We start from the raw sequence: 21,886 nt of genomic DNA, 5'->3' as shown, positions 1-21,886 counted from the left end.
AATGGTCACATGACTGGTGGCCGCGCCCCCTGATCTCCAGACAAAGGGGATTTTAGATTGCCCTCCTCATCGCTCGGCGGTGCGGAAGGCAATCTAAACTCCCCTGTCTGGAGATCAGGGGGCAGGGCCACCAGCCATGTGACTATTTTCAAGAGGTTCCGGAACTCCATTCCACCGCGTTCCACCTGGAAAAAAGCCCTGATTATTACCTATTATTACTTTTTATGAGCTCCTAATAAAGGACTCTCAACAACCAGTCTTTGAGCTGTGGAAACTTTTGTGAATTATTATTAGGAAGAAGAAGAATGTACCATCAAGTTGCAACCAACTCATGGTTTGACATGGCCTTCCTTCACATCGCAACCCCATTCTTCCTTGGTAGTCTCCCATCCTAGTCAATTATCAGTAATGTTTTGCTGTACATTTTCAGTTATGCAAACAGGCTTTGTTATACTGGCTCTATGTATATTTGAAGTCAGTAAGTTGTCACTTGCAATGGGCAAAATGTAGGGGTCTCGGGTTGCCTGCCATGTTCCCTTCACTTCAGGGTCACAAAAACAGGGGGAAACTGGAGGCACCTGTCATTGTGGAGTTTCTAGAAACTTCCATATCTCTGTGATAGAAGGCCCTGGAAGAGTATGCAGCCAATTCTACCACAGCACTGTAGAACTGAGGGCTGGCAACCCTAGCAAAATTTAATGTGGCCTGAAGCAAACAACAATTATGGGAAATTAGTGGAACTGCTGGCAACTTTTGGCATCACTTCAGTCGAACAATCTTTAAAAAATGCATCCTTGGTATGGTGTTCATGCACCGCCTCCCCGCCTCCTTTCTCCTCCCTCGATGCGAACTGTTGGAGCATTCCCAAAGGCAGCACAATAATGTCGCTTTCAGAAGTGACATCATCATGCTGGGACAAGGAATATGTGCATGCTTTGTGCATACACAAAGATCTTTGCTCGGGTGTGAGGGGAAGGGAAACGTGTCCAGTATTTTTGCTGGAACCGTTTGGCAACCCTAGACCCGGACATGTCATTTAAGCTGAAGCTGCTTATGAAAGGGTTGAGTCCAGAAGTATTTGAAAGAGAAGCATCTGTGGTGACCCAAACTGCTGAGTTGGGACAAAGGTCAGGAAATGGCTGAGTGGGAGAAGTTTTCTTGTTCTAAAAGAACCAGAGTTCAATGACTCAACAGAGAGTTATGTAAGTCTATGAGCCTCTTATATGATTGTGGGAGATTTCTAAGAAAAGCAAGTCTTTTTTGCAGCCAACACAGTATGAGCGAGGAGAGAAAAAAAACCTGTCTATTTTCATAGATAGGTAAAAACAATATTCCTGATTAGACATGGGCACGAACAGGAAAAAAACCTGAATATGGTGTTCCTTGTTCATTGCCATCCACGAACAACAAACATTGACAAACATGATCCTGTTCACGAACATGTTCGTTGTTTGTTGTTCGTGGGGGCCAGCAGGCTCTCAGCCATTAAGATCCCTACCGCACCACTCCCAGAAACCCTACCTTAGCAGTCAGCAGGAAAGGTACCAATAATAAATAATAGCTTGGCCCCAGCGCCTGGCAGCAGCCCTGGAACCTGGAGGGGTAGATCCCTATCCCACCACACACAAAGAAAATTCAAGCTCCGATGCACTCACCCTGTCTCTCTAACAGCAGCTGAAAGCCAGAGCTGGGAGCCCCCCTCCCCCCTGGTCTTTTCCTCTTGTAACAAATTTGGAGCTCGAGTCCACACTTGGAAGGAAGACCTGCCTATCAAGCTAAATTGGGCTTAGATTGGGGTTTCCAGGACAACAGCAGGAGTTCAGGCAGAGTTCAGACAATCCTTGCCTAAGTTGCCAAGGGAATTGATTACAGGTGCCAGACTGTCTGGCTTGACGAACAGCAATGAACAAGGCTTGCAATGCCCACCTCTTCGTTTAGAATGGGGCCTCATGAACAGCTTGTTCGCGAACAGCAGATTGGGCTGTTTGTGGCTTTTTAAAGTTCGTATTCCTGATATAAAAAGCGCTCTACTAAACTGTTCTATTTTACATGCAACACCAGCCATGTTCACAAGTTATAGTGAAGGTATAAACAATCCATGTACGGTGTACACTTGATTTTTTATATGCATATGTTGAGTAATTTGCACATTACTAACACATGTACAGCTGAACACGCGATATAAATCACACACTTATCCAGGTATGGATCCCTGGTGTCAAACATGCATTGGTTCTTTCTTACATGCAGAGGGAACAGGGCTGCAATCTAATCTAATTAAGTATGCAGCACGTTTTATATTCCATTTTAAAACACTAGACATGTTTGCTCCGTCATCTCTTCCTCTCCATTTTTGGCACTGAATATCCAACTGAACAAAGAATTCTGGAAAACTCAAAAGCTTACTTCCTTTATCAATTACCAGTGCAATGCTAAGAAGAGTCACTCTAGTCTAAGCCCATTGACTTCAATGCATTTAGACTGGAGTAACCCTTCCTCCCTCACCATTCCATGTGCATCCTTCCTGAAACTGTGCACTCGGTGGAAACGGACGACCATCCCAGATAGAAGGAGTGTACCGTTCTTTGGTCAAGGGTATACGATATCTGCGCCCCCCTGCTACTCTGTTGCAAATTGAGTATAGCCCTACAGTTACCAGAGATAAGAAAGCTAAGAAAGATTCCTGCACTCAGACAGCCTGGAAGTGTGCCACTCTAGGCAGAGATGCAGCCTTTGAAGTCGACCGAAGCCAATGGGTTTAAAAGGGTGGAACTCTGCTTTAGGGCGAAATTGTTTCTATTTACTTTGACTTGAAACCATGCTCTCCTCATGTAAGGACATCTTTACCTTTTGAAGGTAAGAAGTATCCTGTATAGAGTAGTGGTGATCAGTAGCTGAACTTCTGAATAGCGCTCAGAAGTTTTGTTATAATATGCACAATGCCTATCTGCTCAGGTGAGGCATTCCATGACAAATACTACTACTTAATCTCCATAGATTAAATTCAGCATTTAAAAAAATAAATTCTAACAATTCAGGGCAAAGCCTCACATGTCCATATTCTATAATAGAACCGAAGCATTTAAAAGCAAATTGTGAGTGCATCGGTTTTCCAAAATGGGGAAACTGAGAGCATCAGTATTTCATCTGCATGTCAAGTAGTCTGTGATTCAATGAGGGTTCAACTTTCTTTTTTTGTGTGTGGTCATTTTACATATTAATTGGCCAAAAAGAAACAAAAGCTACAAAAGGGCATTGAAAAATCCCCTTTTCAAACACTCAGAAACTGGCAAGCAAAATAGCAAGCCTGGAAGAGATTCCTTTTCCTGAATTCAACAGGCATTCAAATTCTCCATTTCCCTTAGATTTAAAAACAAACACGCACATTTTTTTTTCAGAAGCTTGCAAGAAAACTTCTGCCTTACAACCAAAAGACCAAATTATAGCTCATTTCACCAGGTTGTGCTATGTCTCAGGTGCTTTCACCCCATGTGGCCAGTAGGATACCCCTGCTTGGGGAGGGGGCATGATGTGTGGGGCTCCTGAGGCTTTCCCCTTTAAATCTCCTTTCCTCCAACGTAAATGTGAAATGTTTGGGTGGCTGTCTTGGGAGAGGATGGAACTGAGCACTGCCTTCAAAAGGATGGAGCTCAGCTCTGCAATCGCCAGACCTTTAATGGGCCTTTTTCTTCTGTTTATAGCTGAGTTGCTGAAGAAGAAAGGGTGACTGGGCCTGGAAAGGTTTTTTTACTATTATTAAAAGATAAATAAAAAGGCAAATGTATAGAAAACCACACATAGCACACATACAAGGCTGACTACAAAAATTCGGGAGGAAAGGGAGAGAAAGCAGTTTAGGGAGGGTGATAACTGCCAGTCTTGAAGAAAGAGGTCCATGAAGATAAAATCATAGGCTTGGAAGGTACCTCCAGGGTCATCTAGTCCAACCCCCTGAACAATGCAGGAAATTCACAACTACCTCCCCTCCCCACACCCCCAGTGACCCCTGCTCCATGACCAGAAGATGGCAAAACACCATCTGGATCCCTAGCCAAACTGGCCTGGGGAAAATTGCTACCTGACCCCAAGGTTGCGATCTGCCTTACCCTGGGCATGTAAGATGGGGCCGTGAGAACTAAGCACTGATGTGACCCTTCCTGCCCTCCCTCTCATGATCTGCCCAGGTTCACAGAACAAGCATCTTAAAAACCTCCAGAGGAGATCCCACCACCTCCCGAGGAAGTCTGTCCCACTGAGGGACTGCTCTAACTGTCAGGAAGTTCTTCCTAATGTTTAGCCAAAAACTCTTTGGATTTAATTTCAATCCATTAGTTCTGGTCCAATCTTCTGGGGCAGCAGAAAATAACTCTGCACCATCCTCTATATGACAGCCCTTCAAGTACTTGAAGATGGTTATCCTATCACCTCTCAGTCGTCTCCTCTCCAGGCTAAACATATCAAGCTCCTTCAACCTTTCCTCATAGGACTTGGTCTCCAGACACTTCACCATCTTTGTTGCCTTGCAGTGAAATGACCTTTTCATGGAGAAGAGAAGAAGAAGCCCAAACAAATGTGGGGGTGTATGGCGGATCCCAAGACAAACACACAACACATGGCTAGGAAGCCCAGTTATATGGCAAAATGTTCCTGGGGGCAAAACTGACACCTTTGCCCCAAAATAATGGCTTAATGGCTGTCTCCAGAGGTGAACAAAGGAGTTGGGAAAGGTTTCATGGTTCCTATCTGAGGTAGACTACAGGTGAAAATATTGTTTGATGACCTGGCAAGTACCAGATGGGAAAACTCTCAGGTTCGCTGAATAGCTTTGATTAGGATAAGTGGGTGAGGAGAGGTATAGGAAGGCACTGATGAGCTTAGACAGGGGTTTTCTCAGAAAGCCTCGTTATCTCTGTGTCTCTCTGGGGTGTGGAGGGGCAATCAGTCAGTCAATAGCCTCTGACTCCTGTTAGTTCTCCAGGCTCCCACCCAGTTAGCATTCACTTGGACCGGGCAGTACTTTGGACTTATGGCATAGGAGGAAGGGGTTTAAGATATTCCATCAATAAACTGCCCTCTCAACATGAAAAGGGGGTTTGACTGCTAAAAACTGCTGCTTCCACAGTAAAGGTTCTGCGTTGGAAGTGATCTTACAGTGCATCCTATGCAGTTACTCCAGTCCATGCTCATTGAAATCAATGAGTTTTGAATGGAGTAACTCTGCATAGGATTGCCCTAGTAGTCCGTAAAAATATGTGTCGTCGTCCCCCCCCCCCCCCGCCAAGTCTGAGTTTAAGAACAAAGCCCAAAAATCCTTAGGAATTGTGGTGCAGCTTTTTGTTTTCCTCAGGGAGAGCAAGAGCACCCTGTAATAACTAAAGGAATCAAATGTTCTATAAGTGGGTGCACAGAGGAAGAATTGAAAATGAGGCAATTGTTATGCAGTCATTGTTACTTGTTTGTGCCAGTCCTGTGGCATAAAGTTTCAGCAGCAAATCTTTTCAGATCTTCTGGGAAATCCAGATATTTAGAATAGGAATGCTCAGGGCTTTTTTCAGCGGAAATGTGGTGGAACGGAGTTCTGGCATCTCTTAAAAATGGTCACCTGGCTGGTGGCCCCGCCCCCTGATCTCCAGACAGAGGGGAGTTGAGATTGCCCTCCACACTGCTCGGCGGCACCCGGCTGTGCGGAGGGCAATCTAGACTTCCCTCTGTCTGGAGATCAGGGGGCGGGGCCATGGCCATGTGACCATTTTCGCCAAGGGCAATTTAAACTTTAAAAAACTCCCCCCATTTGTTCCAGCTGACCCAAAGTGATGTCATTGGACGGTCCTGAGTTCCACCACTGAGTTCCACCACCTCTTTTCCCATGTGTGTTCTCCTCACACTCCCCAATTGAATTCTACTCTCCTACCATCCTCGCTGCATAATTGCTCTGCTTAGCATACTGTTGTTTAAACAGACAATTAAATTACTCACAACAAGTCATATAAATCAATCATCAATAAATGCTGCATTTTAATAAAATCCTGCCCTTTGATGTTTGCCTAAGTAATCCTTACCGTTGGCTGCCAATCAATTTGAATTGGCAATATCTTTCTGCATGTTCAGTTTTGCAAAGACCTCTTAGAAACGCATTCATAGCTGATCGGCACTAACTACATAAACTAGGTCATCAGCTCACATCTGATTGAAGCTGTGGAAATTGGTCAGTTTGAGTGTCAAATACATTTATGGTGAAATTCTCAGCATTCTTCATTGAGAATGAGTTCCTCTTGAATTATGCTTTCGTAGCTGGCTTTTGCAGCAGCAGATATTTACAGTCAATATATCGGATGACTCTGCTCAGTAGGGTTGCTCGGTATCCCTCACCTCCCGTCGGAAGGGTGGAGTCCCTGGCACTTACCTTGTGCACTGCACGAAGTCCTTCCAGAAGTGACGTCACCACGCCAGCCGCACAAGCACTCCCATGCTATGCACAGGGCTGATTTGGCACGTTTGGGGTCCAAATCAGCCCCAAATGAAGTACGGGAATGCTCCTGTGGGTGGTGCGACAATGTCACTTCCAGACAGGGCTGGTATGCACATTGAGGCCAGGTAGGCGGTGGCCTCAGGGCGCAGGATGCTGGAGGAGCGCCAGAGGAGGCGTGGGGGGCGGGAGCATGCACCATGGAGCTGCAGCCTCCTAGCCCTCCCACCCCACGCTGCTGCTACCACCGCCATCACACGCCCCTGGCTGGGCTCAGCAGCCGCAGGCAGGCGTCTGCAGTAGTGCTGGACAACCGAGCGGGAGAGCTTGGAGGCCACCCGTGTGCTGTCCCAGTCGCCCACCACAGCAATCTGGCTGGTGGCGTGCATGCGCCCATGATGATGTCACACGTGACATCATCACGCAGGCTGGTGTGTGTGTGCGTGCACGCGCGCGTGTGGGCGCCCGGCCCACCAGCCGGCCGCAAGCGCAGAAAACCCTGGCGCCACTGCTGCTTCCAGAAGTGATGTCGCCATGCCTGTTGGGAGCGTCCAGTGCCTGCCAGTGGTGGGCAACAACTGGGAGCTTGCCCCCTCCCACCAATCGCTTGGTGATCAGCAGACAAGGGTGCAAATCCCTGGGAGTTTGCCCACCGCTGGCGGGCATCTGGGTACCCTACTAGTCAGGCCTGATTTAGATATGTGTGTGCAGTTAAGAAGCCCTGAGTGCCTAGTTAGCTTTCCAGTATCAAATCATTTACCTCCTGGCTAGAGGTATGCCACAAATAATGTTCTAGGTTCATTCCTTGTTATTGTACACAAGTAATATAATTATAGAGTCTCTGCTTCTATTTTAAGCCTTTATTATTACAAAATAATTATTCAGTATTCTTGATATCAACTCAATCAACAGAAAATCATTCCATTCATTATAACTACAAACTAGCCTAGTATGGAGACCTCTGTGGATGTTAGTCGAATATCAATGCCCACAGCAACACTCCCCCTACTTGAACCCCTTGAGGATAAGAAACTGTTGACCGCCCCCCCTTACACACACACACACACACACACACACAACCTGGCAATAGATTTTAATCAGGTGCAAACCAAGGGAAGATTTCACCATGTTCTTGAAATATTTTAAATGCAAGTGGTACACCAGGCAAGCTCTTCTGATTAAAGGTGGGCATGGACCAGAAAATGGACCAAAATTTAACACAGACCGGGCTGGTTCGGCATTTGTGAACCTGCCGCTGGCAAGTGGCGCCAGGAGCACTTTCACATTTAATCCCCCCTTGCTGGAGCAAGGGGGGGGGGTTTAAAGCGCTCCCACCGCCGGCTCAGACTGATGAACCGGTCAGTTTGTGAACCAGCGCTGAACCATGAAAAGTTCGTGGTCTGTGGTCCATGAAATGCCACAGACCATGGACCCATGGCCCATGGGTTGTTCCTGGTTCATGCCCACCTCTTCTTCTGATCCTTGTTTCTGGCACCATATACATCCCTCATAATGAGCAAGAAGTACATTCCAGTCTTGCAGCTTCAAATGCCAAATAGGTGCTTGATTTTCTCATTACTGATGTTCTAATTGTTTGCTACAGTCTAGTTCAAATGGCCTGGACTAGCACTGATAACTAGAACCGTTTTAAAATGGGGCTGCTTCTACTCCTAATCATCAAAAGGTGAGACATGAACTTTATTTCTCGGTACATGTCTATACAAAGCCTGGTGCAAGAGAGTCCATCAAGGACTTAAAGGTCACTGTAGTTCAACAGAAACCTTTCAAAAACAGAATCCAACGGGAAGCTGCTGAATTGGAATTCATATGTAAATTTGACTCAGTCAGACTTGGATTGAATAGAGACTATGAATGGTTATCTCATTATCAGAAGTAACTGATTTCATTATCAGAAGCAAACTGATCCCATTATCAGAAGCAAACTGATTTGCATCTACTCCCCCCTCCCCTCACCACCTATATATATCTGGCCAGTTTCTTCATACCCTCCATGCATTTGACGAAGAGAGCTGTGGTTCTCAAATGCTTATGCTACAGTAAAGTTGGTTAGTCTTAAAGGTGCTACTGGACTCTTTTCTATTTTGCCACTAAAGACTAACACGGCTAACTCCTCTGGATTACTGAATACAGTACATTCATTAGAACTTTGCCTGAAGAAGCCTTCTTTTCTGTTTGTTTAAATTTATGTAAACCGTATTAGTCTATTTTGTAAGCCACTTAGAGTGCCCCATGGGGTGAAAAAGCAGGATAAAAATACAAGCAAGCAAGCAAGAAAGTTTGATTCTTGCTTAGCAATAGATCATCTCCTAAATAGTGTAACGGTGGGAAAAACAGGTTCTAAAATGTACATCATGCCTAACCATAACTAATATTTTCATGGTACCTATATAACGGAGTTTTGAATTCAGAATGGTAGGTACTACCAACAATTCTCCCTGTCTTTGTATCTTTCTGTGTTGTTGTTGTTGTTGTTGTTGTTGTTGTTGTTGTTGTTGTTGTTGTTGTTGTTAATTTGGTTTCTAGTCCGCCCTCCCTGCAAGCGGGCTCAGGGTGGATTACAATGAACAGATAAAATACAATAATAAATAAATATAAATAAATAAATAAAATAATAAATAAGTATCTGAAGAAGTGAGCTGTGACTCACGAAAGCTCATCCCCTACCACAACTTTTGTTAGTCTTCTAGGTGCTGCTGGACTCTTGCTGACACACTAACACGGCTACCCATCTTGATCTATCTTGTAGTAGCAAGGACTGCCATAATATTTGGATGCGATTGCTATCAGCATTTATGTACAAGCATCCATGCAGCATGAGAGAGGAAGATTATTACCCTTTAATGAACATGGCGAGACATTCCATCCCATGCAACAAGGTAATTTTATTTTGTATGCCAATTGGCTCTCTATGGCTTGTCCATCAAGGAGTTTTGAGTTCGCGCAAAATGTTGTGGAAAGAGGCTATTCTAGATGCTGTACTTCATTTATATTTAGGGACCAGAAACACCCAGACTTATAAAACATTGGGCTGTGGCTAACTATGTAGCAGGGGCTTGTTTCTTTTATGTTTTACAATGATTCGCTAAGCATTTCTAAAGCTATTTTACCATTACATTCTAGACATTTACCTCAGCTTTTCTCAACGTACATATATGCTACAGTATACTGACTTACACCCTTTCTAGACCTGGGACTCACTTTTAACCCTCCCAGGGGGCAGCATGGGACTCGCTGAACTACAGACATGAAATTGATATCACAGCCAAGCTTACCTATAATAATTAATACTTAATTGAATGGTGATAGACCTAATAAAGCATGGTTTCTTATGTGTCTGCTATAAACAATTCACAATTGCTTAGTTATTCTGAGAAGCTGTATTTAGTCACATTAAATACTGAAGGCAAGAATTCAAAGTTTTGTCTCAGAAGATAACGGTACAGGCTAGCATTGTGTGTTTGCCAGCTATATTCAGGCCAAAAGGAATTCTTAAAAGGTAACATATATACTCGGACAATGGCTTATTCTGTAGGATCACACATGTGCAAATATGACATGAGCCTACTTTGCACTAAAAAATGACTCGTGTACTGAAATTTCTAACTGCAACATAAACTATGAATCAATCGTATTGTAATTAGGTACAATAATTTTGTGATGTTATCATTGCTATAAAAACTCTGCTGCTCAAGGAAGGAGCCAGAGGGAACCAGTTTTGGTATTTTGTTCTCTCTCCTATAATTGCAATTAAAGTTCTATAGACCACCCACTCCACTTCAGCCCTTTGCTGTCTAATTGGGAAGGGTTCAGAGGGTTAGCTGTTTTCAGTAGGGGTGTGCACCCGAAAAATATTTGGGTTTTCCGTTTCAGGTTTATCCATAATAACCCAAATCCTGAAGCAGCAAGCTTCTTTGGGATTCAGGTTATCATTTCAGTATGCTCCATAAAGATTTGGGAGCAAACCAAAGCTTTAAACTTCCCGCCTTACCACCCCATGGCTTCTTTTCCCTCAATGGGCAGTGGGGCATTTGAAAGTGCCTATTTGCATGCTACTTGCGAGCAACATGGAAAGGGGCGCTTTAAGTTTCAAACCCTGCGCCGCTTGCTTCAGCTGATGGGCGGGGAACCTCTTTCCCCGCTGTCAGCTGAAGCAAGAGGCACAGGGTTTGAAAGCTTGTGAGTGGCATGGAAAGGGTGGCTTTCAAATGCAAACAGCCAGAAAAGTGTTGTAGGCTGCTCCCGCTTGACCCAAAGCTTTCCAAAGTGATCCAAATTGCTTCAGAAAGCTTTGATTTGGTATTTCCAAATTGCCTACATTTCCCATCAAAACTTGAGGGAAGCTGACAAGTGTCCAACCTGTGTCATTTGTCACTTGTAGCTGGGCCCTCAGAAAGAATCTGAGAATCTGAGACCTCAAATCAAAGCTTTGGGAAGAAAGCAGCCTATAATTATGCATGTGGTTTAATATCAGAGATATTGCACTGCTTTGTTTGGGTGACAAAGCACCTTGAACAATCTCTGAGCAAATGCCTCAAGTGGTGGCAGTTTTTATTGACACAGGATCTCGCTACACAATACTTTTGACACATGTTCCTCTTGTGTTGGGAGACAGAATCTTAGCTAGGAAGCATAGTTTTAAATGACTGAGCTAGCAGAGATCTCTCTGGAGGGGACGAATTCTCTCACAGCCCTCCACTGCCTCTGGCGTCTCGACTTCCGGAGACTTTACCCTGCCGAGGCTCAGTTAAGTCACAGTTTTAAGCAGCGAGGGCAGCAGGGTAAAAGCTCCAGAAGGGGAGACAGACCAGCATGCCAGAGGTGGCAGAGGGCTGTGAGAGAATCTTTTCCCTCCAGAGCAATTTCCACTGGCTCTGTCTTTCAAAACTGTGCTTCTTGGCTAACGTTGCATCTCCCGACCCTTGATGGACACGCACCCCTGCATCTCGTGTAGAGAGACTCTCGCTTAACCTAATAAACTCTGCATTCATATCATAACATGACCTTTGCTCTATGGATAACATACATACATTTGTTATTAATGTAGAAACGATTACACAAATTCAGCATTGCCTTTTTACTTACAGTCGCTGTTTTGGAGCAAGACCAATAACCTTGTGCATCGTTACACAAAAGCTAATCATGATTTCATTACACTAGAGGACACCTTGTTGGGCTACATAGCGGATGATATAACGTGGTGTGGAAGCTCTGATTTAGGTAAGGAGAGCTTTTTATTCTTTACAAGAAAGAGAAACAAGGGTTTTTATACCGGTAAGGTAAGAAGGCGAGCCTGATCTCGCCAGATCTCAGAAGCTAAGCAGGGTTGGCCTTGTTTAGTGATTGGATGGGAGACCTCCAAAGAAAACCAGGGAGGCAGGCAATGGCAAACCACGTCTATTAGTCTCTTGCCTTGAAAACCCCAGCAGGGGTCTCACCATAAGTCCGCTATGACTTTGTGGCACTTTCCACCACCAAGGTAGGAAAGCAGGAGTTTCATTTCATTCCCAAAGGTTTGAAGGAGAAAGAACAGATGAGACCAAGAAGTCTTAGCTCGGAATTGCAAAGTAGGGGAAATCCTTCTTGTTCTGCCCAATCGCCAGTTTTGTCCCCCTTCCATGATCCTCCTAGTCACATATTTTCCCCCACCCCTCAGACAATCTTTATGGAGGGGGGAGAGTGTTACGTTTATATATACATAACTTTTTATATTTTCCCACAAACCTGATTATCGCTGATGTGAAAAAATATATACCTTAACCCTGGATAGCTTACCTTTGCAGATTTTTTATCCATGTGGGAGAGCTACCCATTGTTCTTTGAGATATGATAGAGTGGGTGCTTATGGTGTATTTGCACTATTATGCTGCCCTCGAAACCTTTCACAATTTGGGGAAATGGAGAGCCCTTAACCATGCAGCATTTTCCAGGAATGGCACCTAAGTTTTGCCAGTCTTTTTTTTTTTCAGAAAAAAAAACATGCTATAGTAGGTCCCCACTTTTCTATGACATCTGTTTGATTGGGATATTTCTACACTGCCTTTTAAGAATCCTGCTTGAGGTGGCTGACAATTAAAAACACAAATATAAAAAACGAGCCATTAAAAGCAAGTGATTAGATAAAGCAGCATAAAAAACGATCCATAAAACAGAAAGCACACAATCAAAAAGCTGGCAAGATTTTTTTTAAAAAACCTAATTAAAAGCCTGGCTTAAAAAATGTGTTTTGGCCCTGCACTGAAAAGAAATTAAAGGAGGTGTCAGGCAAGCCTCGAGGGAAATGGCATTCCAAAGGTGAGGTGCTACCGCAGAAAAGGCCCTGTTGCTAGTCACCAGATGCCACACCTCTGAAGGCAGGGGCACAGACAGCAGGTTTCAAGAGGCAGACGTTGTATTAAAGTTCATTTCTTACCACCTCCTTTCTCTTACAGCACAAGATACCCATTTTATATTTTGTTCAAAATATATTTATTTTAGGAATCAACTACAACTCTTGCCCAAAAAGGAATGAATGTGAGAGCAACCCAAGTTCAATGTACTGGAAAATGGCATCCAAGATGGTATGTTCTATAATATCCTGCTCAATAATATTAGAAGACAGGGCTTTTTTTCAGCGGGAACGCGGTGAAACGGAGTTCCGGAACCTCTTGAAAATGATCACATGGCTGGTGGCCCCGCCCTCTGATCTCCAGACAGAGGGGAGTTTAGATTGCCCTCTGCGTTGCCGAGCGGCGTGGAGGGCCATCTCAACTCCCCTCTGTCTGGAGATCAGGGGGCGGGGCCACCAGCCATGTGACCATTTTCACTGAGGGCGATTTAAACTTTAAAAAACTCCCCCCCCTTGTTCCAGCTGACCCAAAGTGATGTCATTGCGCAGTCCCGGAAGCGTGTGCCCACTTTGTGCATGTGCACATGGTACCAGGGGCACTACCTTCCACCAGGAGTTGCCCCCTGTGCTGGCCACCCACTGAGTTCCACCACCTCTTTTCCCAGAAAAAAAGCCCTGTTAAAAGATGTTATGCTTTCATAATATACAAAGTAATAAGATTAAATGGCTAATTAAAAAACAGCCTTCCAACTTGAATGCCGACTCTTAGCGAGGTCCTCCAGCTTTGCATTGGCGGGGGTAAATTCATGCTATCAGTAGTTAAGAGGGTAAGGAAAGAACTGTACCTTGCTTTGAAGTATGAACACGTACCAGCTTCAAATATGCTCAGGAACTTAACAGCAACAGGAAGATATTTTGACTGATTTTTTTTTGTGAAAACAGATTTTGCAGCTAGCGGAGACCTTTGGATAACCAGCTAAGGGACTGTCGAACATCTTAGAGTGGGACCACAAGTGACGCCTGACACAGGTTGGACACTTGCCAGCTTCCCTCAAGTTTTGGCGGGAAATGTAGGCAGCTTGGCGGAATGTTGGACACGTGACAGTTGAAAAGTCCATTGGACAGCAGTCAGAGAGTCAAGCTGCAAGATCAGGATGCCTACATTTCCCATCAAAACTTGAGGGAAGCTGACTAGTGTCCAACCTGTGTCAGGCGTCACTTGTGGTCCCGCTCTCAGCTAGGAAACTATTGCACAGAAATGAACGTTGCTGAAATGAATGCCAGTTTTGAACTCCGCACATATCCCTTGTTTTATTCAAAGCTAAGAGTGGCCCTTTTTTCAGTTTGCAGAAGCCGCATGTGGAACAGTCCAAGTCATGCTCAACGGGTCAATAGACAATGGTGCATTCAGAAATGACAGGTATGTCCCTACTCCAGCGTTGCATGCTAGTTGGAGTGTTGGACTAGGCTCTGGGAGACCTGGGTCCGAATCTCCACTCTGCTATGAAACTCACTGGGTGACCTTGGTCCACTCACACTCCCTCAGCCTCGCCAGCCTTAGAAGCTTGTTGTGAGGATAAAAAGAAGAATGAAGAACCACACATACTGCCATGAGCTCCTTGGAAGAAGGATGATATAGAATCACAGCCACTGCTGATCTGTGGAGCTATTCCCTGCTGCAAATATTGTAGTGGCTATGCTAAAAAAAAATCCCAGTGTGTTCAATAGATAGAATACCATTCACTACTTACTTGTGGGTTCAGAAATGAGCCATAATTGCCATCTAACTTCCAAGAGCTTGTTCTTATGGTCAGTCATCAGCCAAGCCCTCAAGGAGGACTCACAACATGATAACAGGGCCCATTCTCTGAGGAAGATCCCATAGCTCTGAAGGGGCTGGCCTGGCTCCGAGCCATCAGCCACCCAGGAGGCGATCAAGCATTAGAAGAGCAGTGCTGTATCGGGATGGTGGTTCATCTAGTCCACCATCCTGATTCACACAGTGGCCAACCAGGTACTCTGGAGGGCCAAGAACAGGACCCAGAGGCCAAGAAGGCCTTTTCCAACATGGAAAAGAAGGGCTTCTGCCTCCCCGCCCCACCATTTTGAGAAGCTGAAACAGCCCCTAGCGTAGATTTACTTAAGGCAGGTTGCTGCTCCAAAGCTATGTAAACTTGCCACAAGGTGGCTAACTGCTGGGTGGAGGAGAGTGGGGTGTTTCTGCTTCTGAAAATGGCATGGGTAAGTCAGAGGATGCAAATTGGGTATAGGAGATCCAGAACCGACTTGCCAAAAAATGTAGCATCTAGTTTGACCCTTAGATTGAACTTTAAAAATGGTAACGGTAGTCCCCTGTGCAAGCACTAAGTCATTACTGACCCATGGGGAGACGTCACATCACAACGTTTTCTTCGCAGACTTTTTACGGGGTGGTTTCCCATTGCCTTCCCCAGTCATCTACACTTTACCCCCAGGAAACTGGGTACTCATTTTACCGACCTCGGAAGGATGGAAGGCTGTCAACCTTGAGCCAGCTACCTGAATCCAGCTTCCACCAGAATCAAACTCAGGTCGTGAGCAGAGCTTGGGCTGCAGTACTGCAGCTTACCACTCTGCGCCACGGGGCTCCCTTAACTTTTGATCTACTAAATCAACTGATTAACATGGGAACACCCTTAACCAACAAAACAGTCACTACATTTATTTGGGAAATTCTGCTAGACTAGCAAATCAGAGAAGAAAAGTTCTTTTAAAACTCAGTACATATTCCATATCAGTGTGTGGAATCCAACATCTTGGTATGACTCCCCTATTAGGCCTCTCACGTTCTGAAAGATTCTATACAGACCGGATTCTACATGGGGTCCTCCTGATATCACACCCTTCCCGCTGCACACATGGATTCTTCCTTCCTGGGTGAGGCTACCTTTTGCCATCCTTTCCTTCTTCCCTCTCTGACAGATAATGAGCAGAGCTGCATACAAATTGTAAATCTTTCATTCATTGAGCATATACTAATGGATCCTTGCAGAACCTAGTTCTTCACAAATGGATTTGAGGATTGGGACAGAAATGTTTTATTTTCTGAATGTATTAACGGCCAAAGATTTTAGCCAGCATCCCTTGTTTGGCTAGTAAAAATGTTTTCTGTTCCTTTTTCATGTTCCTGTTCTGCCAGCATTTTTGGAAGTGTTGAAATACTCAACCTAAACCCAGATAAAGTCTCTGCAGTGCAAGTCTGGCTTATGCATGACATTGAAGGACCCCAAAGGTACGGTTGGCCTTAGAGAACAGGATATTCCTTGATATCTAAGGTACAGTTTAAAATGGACCACTTTAAAATGATATTATATCATTAAAAAGTGTTTCATAGAGTAAAACTATTTTTTGTTAAACTGACATTATTATTAACCAATTATATCAGCGTATCTAATTTGAAATGTTCCAATCCTGAGATTGGAATCTTGGACAGACAAGACAAATATTCATACAAACTAGGGTTACCAGATTCCACAGCCTTAAATCCGGAGGATGGGAGATTTCTGGGGGTGTTACCCCAATAGGCAGTCCTCTAATTAGTTGGGGGAATTAGCTTAAAGGATGTGAACAAGTGGAGGTAACTGAGATTCTCCACCTATGTTTACGGGGATTATTCCCTTAAGAGAACTCCCGAAATAAACCAGACAGATGTTCAACCTGAAAAACATTTTTTTATTAAAAGAGAAATGAACAATCAAACATACAATCAGACACAGAGAGCACATATGAGGCTAACTAAGAGGAAATCAGGGAAGAAAAGAGAAAGCGGTTTTGAGGAAGGCTATAGTTACCTGTCTAAAAGATGCAGGTCTGCAGAGGCAGCAGCAAAATGACCCGCATTTCATGGAGAGAAGAAGAGAAGGACCAAACAGATTTGGGAGTGTATGTATGGATCCAGAAACACTCACAGACACACTGGTGGCTAGAGACTCAAGATACAGGACAAAATATTCCCTGGGGCAAGCTCACGTACTTAGCCCAAAAGCAATAACTTGATGGGTTTTCCAGAGGTGAATAATGAGTTTGGGAGAGGTTTAATGGGTCTTCCTGAGGTGGACTACAGATGTAAATGGTGCTTGATGACCCTTTGAGTACCAGATAGGAAAAGCTACCAGTGTTGCTGAATAGTGTTAGGTGGTGCTTAATCAAGGTAAATGGGTGAGGGAAGTAAGGCAGAGCATGGCTGAGATTACCTAGGACTTTCCTGGGAGCCTCATTGTCCTAAGCCTCATTGTCCTCCTTGCCCCAGAGGGGCAAGTAATTATTAGTCAGGCAGCCATTCTGACTTTCCCTTTATTCCCCCCCCCCCAGATTTTTGCCCTGCTGGCATCCATTTTGTTTTATTTCAGGTCAGGCAGTGTCCTGCACTTTTGCTATATGAGGAAGGGTGTTTATGAGTTCATATCTTTAAACTGTCCCTCAGAAAGAGTCTATGGGGCTTTCAGGGAAGGGAAAGAGTGGGGGAGGGGGAAATGACATGCCCCCTGCATTTCCTTTATCTCCCTGCCTGCCCCCTGCCACTTCTCAAAATATCTAATACTTATTGTGGCCTGATTTGTGGATACTATAGACAGACACAAACCAGATACAAGCTCAAGGTTTGCAGAAAAATCTGAAATAATAATTTAAAAAAATACGTAGGAGGGTTAACCCACTCCACGAAAATGAGGAATGTACCACCTGTAGCTTTAAAAAAAGAATGTCAGTGGTTGTTGCTAGGCAACCATATCAGTACTGCTAGCCTTCAAGCTGTAGTATTCAACAGCAGTCACCACACAAAAGTCTCTGTGGTGCAGTGGTTAGGGGAAGGCCTGCCAGGGGGGAGGAAAGAGGAAAAGCTGCAGACAAGGGGATATGTTGGCTAGTAAGTGGGCAGGATGGAGAGATGGAAGCAGGAAAAGAGGGTAGGCTATGAGGTCTTTTATGAAAGAAAAGAAGTGGGGAAGAGAAAAATAAGATCCCCCCTCCAAGTCCTTATGGGTTCCACACTTATAATATTATATTTGCTATATTTATATATATTGCAAATGTATTGCAATATGTTCCACCTGTTCAGTTTGTTTTTAATACAATGCTTGATGTATACCACTCATACCATGTACTGTTCCGATTTTTTCCTTTTAAAAAAAGTCCGGTTTATAAGAGTGCTGAAATCTCTCCATCCTTCCCACCTATTAATACCAGCCCCACATACTAGTTTGCAATGACTAGTAAACTAGCGTAAACCTACATGGGCTGCTCCAAAGCTATGCAAGCAGAGGCGTAGTGTGGGCGGGCTAGGGGGCGGCCACCTGGGGTGCAAAATTTTGAGGGGGCACCACATCCACAGCTCCCCCCCAGAAGCGCCCCAGAAGCGCTGCTGCCTGCCTTGGCACTCAGCGAGCTGGGCACTTGGGCGGCGTGGCAGGTGGGGAGGTGAGTGGGAGGCTGCCTCCCTACTCACCTTCCCACCCCTTACCTCTTTGCTGCAGCCACCTGCGCCACTGCCATCAGCTTGGCACCCAGTGGCAGCGTGGGCAGCTAGAAAGGGGACAGGGAGTGTCCCGAACCACGGGAGCTCTCCCGGGTGAGGGGGGTGCTCCTGTCACAAACTGATGTCATTGCACAGGGCCAGAGCATGCTTTGTGTGTGCGCACTAGGCGAGGGTCGCCACCACCTGCCCCGGGCACCCATGGACCACGCTATGCCACTGCATGCAAATAACTCCCAGGGCTGGGGGGAGCGTTTCAGTGTCTAAAAACAGCCTGGGTAGGAGCCCCTCCTCCCTGCCCCAAAGTAGCAGTCAAGCTGAGAAAGATGGGCTGCTTCCACACACATTGGATAATGCACTTTCAATGCTCTTTAGCGATCATTTGGAACTGGGTTTTCGTGCGTGAAACACAAAATCCACTTCTAAAGGATAACTAAAGTGTATTGAAAGTGCATTATTCAACGTGTGTTGAAATGGCCATGTTCTGATCTTTCAAATGAAATTCCTGCAGGTAATATGTGACTGCAAGGAAAGTAAGTTGGGTTTGGGGAAACCCAAAATCATCTCATAAACACATATTATGTATTTTGGAGCACAGATATGCCCAGGTAGTTGAAAGGGGTATGATGTGGCCTCAGAGTATCACCTGTTTATCTGTTTATAATGCTTCAAAAACTTGTTTGACTAGAGAGAACACTCAGCCATTAAGAAAATGTCAAAGAAAATCAACTCTCTTAAAAGCGATTTTTTTTCAATAGACGCTGTGCAATTGGGAGATCATGGTTTATTTTGGTGCATTTTCCGCTTCTTGCCAGTAGGGGGACCTCAAACATAGTGTTTTACAAATCTCAGCAATTCTCAAAACTTTATTAAGCTAGAGAGCCGGGTTTTATTTTATTTTGCAGACTCCGAATATCAGGCAAGGAGATGTGATTTTCCTTCCTTGATTTTTTAAAAAATTAAATGTGCCTGTACACAGATTGTAAACATTATAATCTCAATGAGCTTAACACAAATGGTATATGCATACATACATACATGCATACATATATTTTCTTCTAGTGAATCTTGCACAGGGCAGTCTATACAAATGCTGAAAAGCATTCTAGAAAACCGAAAGATCAATGTCACTTGCAAAGAGAATTACAGGTAATTTGCTATAATGCTTTTGGTACTAGTTGTTTAAAGTATGGTTTGTATTTCTGAGCCATTCAGACTAGTTTTCCCTTTTATGATTTGTGGTCAATGCAAAGAGAATGTGTGTGGTGTAGATATACTGTTGTAGTATCAAGGCTAGTTTTACAGTGCAGCTGAGATCCTAAACCCAATATTCACAGATCCATGAAATAGTTTCACGGGACCTTTAGGACAGCACTCCCTTGTGCAGCATGACAAGCTGTTTTTGAAACTATGTGGAATTTCAGAAGTAGGTGGTATGGTGTGTGTGTGGCTGACTACTGAAAGAAAATCAAAATCCCCCATGGAGTAGCACAAATTCCTTTGATTTGTCTAAATAGTTCATTGTATCTCCACCTGTCTTCCTTTCTGGACCCATTCATGGTTCAGGGGACAGAGAGGACAATAATAGAGCGGCTTAATTTTTAACATGAGACATACCTCATGGACTACATAGTTGATACCCTCCCCCCTCCCGTCAGAGCTGAATGTTAGGGACAATGTTTTGATTAGCCTAATCCAATTCAAGTCTCTTCAGAAGTAAGTCCTGCCGAAAACTTCATCCCTCATAGGCATGTGCAAGATTGATGTAGTGGTTAAGAGTGGCAGGACTGTAATCTGGAGAACCAGGTTTGATTTCCCGTTCCTCCACTTGAAGCCAGTTGGATGACCTTGGGTCAGTCACAGCTCCCTCAGAGCTCTCTCAGCCCCACCTACCTCACAGGGTGATTGTGGTGAGGATAATAATAACACACTTTGTAAACCACTCTGAGTGGGTGTTAAGTTTTCCGGAAGGGTGGTATATAAATTGAATGTTGTTGTTGTTGTTGTTATTTCAGCCATATTGCTTTATGCTTTATTTTAAATGTTTGGAAACGTCCCTGACAGTTCCAAGTATTCTTAGTTTTAGATCGAACAAATGGTTATTTTAGGTGTATGGTGTTCAGAACTTTTCACAGTGTGTTTCACTAAGCCCGTACATGTTATCAGCATTCTGATGTATTTCTTATTGTCTTACAACAGGCCCGTCCAGTTGCTTCAATGTGCCAGCAATCCTAACCACGCCACCTGCAGGCTTTGCCCTTATGTCACACAGTGAAAATATGGTGCCTTAGGCTGTGTGTATCATTGTTTCGTTTTGTCTAACACTGAACAGAGTTCATATCTTTAAATAAAGTAATATATAAGAGCCAAATTACGAGTGAGAGGAGCAGACATGTGGCAAAGGTTGCCATTCTCTAGGTGGAGCTTACAGTTCTCCCAGCATTACAACGGAGCTTCAGGCTACAGGCGTCCGTTCTCCTGGAGGAAATTGCAGCTATGCAGGATAGAGGCTGTGGAATCGAATCTCTGCTAAACTTTCTCCCATCCCCAAACTCTGCCTTCTCCGGGCACTGCCCTCAAATCTCCAGAAATTTCTTAGGCCACAGCTGGAAACCCATATCTCCTACAGTCATGTGGGGGGGATGAGATGTTAACTGCAAAACCCTCCCATCTCCTCTTCAGGGCTCAGTTTCCCCCAGTCTTTCCTCCTATATCACTTTCTCCTAAGCTGTGATTGGACAGAAGGACAAGTGGGAGCAAAGAATGTGGGACGAGGGACCTCAAGAAGATCGATGGTGAGCAAGGAGAGGGTTTTGTATTCCTCACCTTGATTGTTCCTTAAATCAACGCCAACTCTTGCTTCCTCTTAGGGCCAAGTGACAAGTGACGAATGACACTTAAACAGCAAGTGAACAGACTCACATGTATTCCTCCCTGTTCACTTGCTCTCCACTTGCACTCCACTTGATCCTTCGTCACTTGTAGCTTGGCCCATAGATCACCGATCTCCAACTTGGCCTCCACCAATGTGTTTCCTGGCACTCATATCCCCTTTCTCCAAATCAAGGAGGCAATCTTGACTTCCTCATTGGAGCAGAAGAGGTCTGGCCGTATGTGTGAAGGAAGTACTCCTGTGGAAAGCACCCAGATTTTTCTGACCACCCTCAGCTCCCACGGCAGCCATTTTGTGCATGGCCATACTATCTGTGGCATATACAGGGCTTTTTTTCTGGGAAAAGAGGTGGTGGAACTCAGTGGGTTGCCCTCGTTGAAAATGGTCACATGGCTGGTGGCCCCGCCCCCTGATCTCCAGACAGAGGGGAGTTTAGATTGCCCTCCGCACGCTGAGAGGCACAGAGGGCAATCTCAACTCCCCTCTGTCTGGAGATTGGGGGTGGGGCCACCAGCCATGTGACCATTTTCAAGAGGTTCTGGAACTCCGTTCCACTGAGTTCCTGCTGAAAAAAAGCCCTGGACATATATTTTGTCATGGCACCCATGATCTGTCCTCTAAATTCCGGAAGAGTCCATAGGTTCAACAGGTAACTTAGGGCCAAGCGCAAGT

General features: G+C 44.7%; 1 protein-coding gene across 2 annotated transcripts in view; it reads left to right on the top strand.

Moving 5' to 3' along the window:
- LOC129343506 (ADP-ribosyl cyclase/cyclic ADP-ribose hydrolase 1-like) overlaps positions 1 to 21,580 on the top strand; it is a 28,290-nt gene extending 6,710 nt beyond the window's left edge. Inside the window, exons 2-8 of one of the 2 annotated variants that reach the window (XM_054999743.1) lie at positions 9,234 to 9,363; positions 11,572 to 11,704; positions 12,962 to 13,044; positions 14,156 to 14,232; positions 15,991 to 16,083; positions 19,384 to 19,470; positions 20,521 to 21,580. In XM_054999743.1, the coding sequence (XP_054855718.1) occupies positions 9,234 to 9,363; positions 11,572 to 11,704; positions 12,962 to 13,044; positions 14,156 to 14,232; positions 15,991 to 16,083; positions 19,384 to 19,470; positions 20,521 to 20,596 (679 nt within the window). In that variant the 3' untranslated portion in view covers positions 20,597 to 21,580. The remainder of the gene's footprint in view (positions 1 to 9,233; positions 9,364 to 11,571; positions 11,705 to 12,961; positions 13,045 to 14,155; positions 14,233 to 15,990; positions 16,084 to 19,383; positions 19,471 to 20,520) is intronic. The other variant, XM_054999744.1, reaches the window with a different exon arrangement.
- Positions 21,581 to 21,886: the final 306 nt, after the last annotated feature.

This window comes from Eublepharis macularius, chromosome 15, assembly GCF_028583425.1.
Source record: "Eublepharis macularius isolate TG4126 chromosome 15, MPM_Emac_v1.0, whole genome shotgun sequence".
Taxonomy (NCBI): domain Eukaryota; kingdom Metazoa; phylum Chordata; class Lepidosauria; order Squamata; family Eublepharidae; genus Eublepharis; species Eublepharis macularius.
This window is presented reverse-complemented; position numbering and strand designations above follow the sequence as displayed.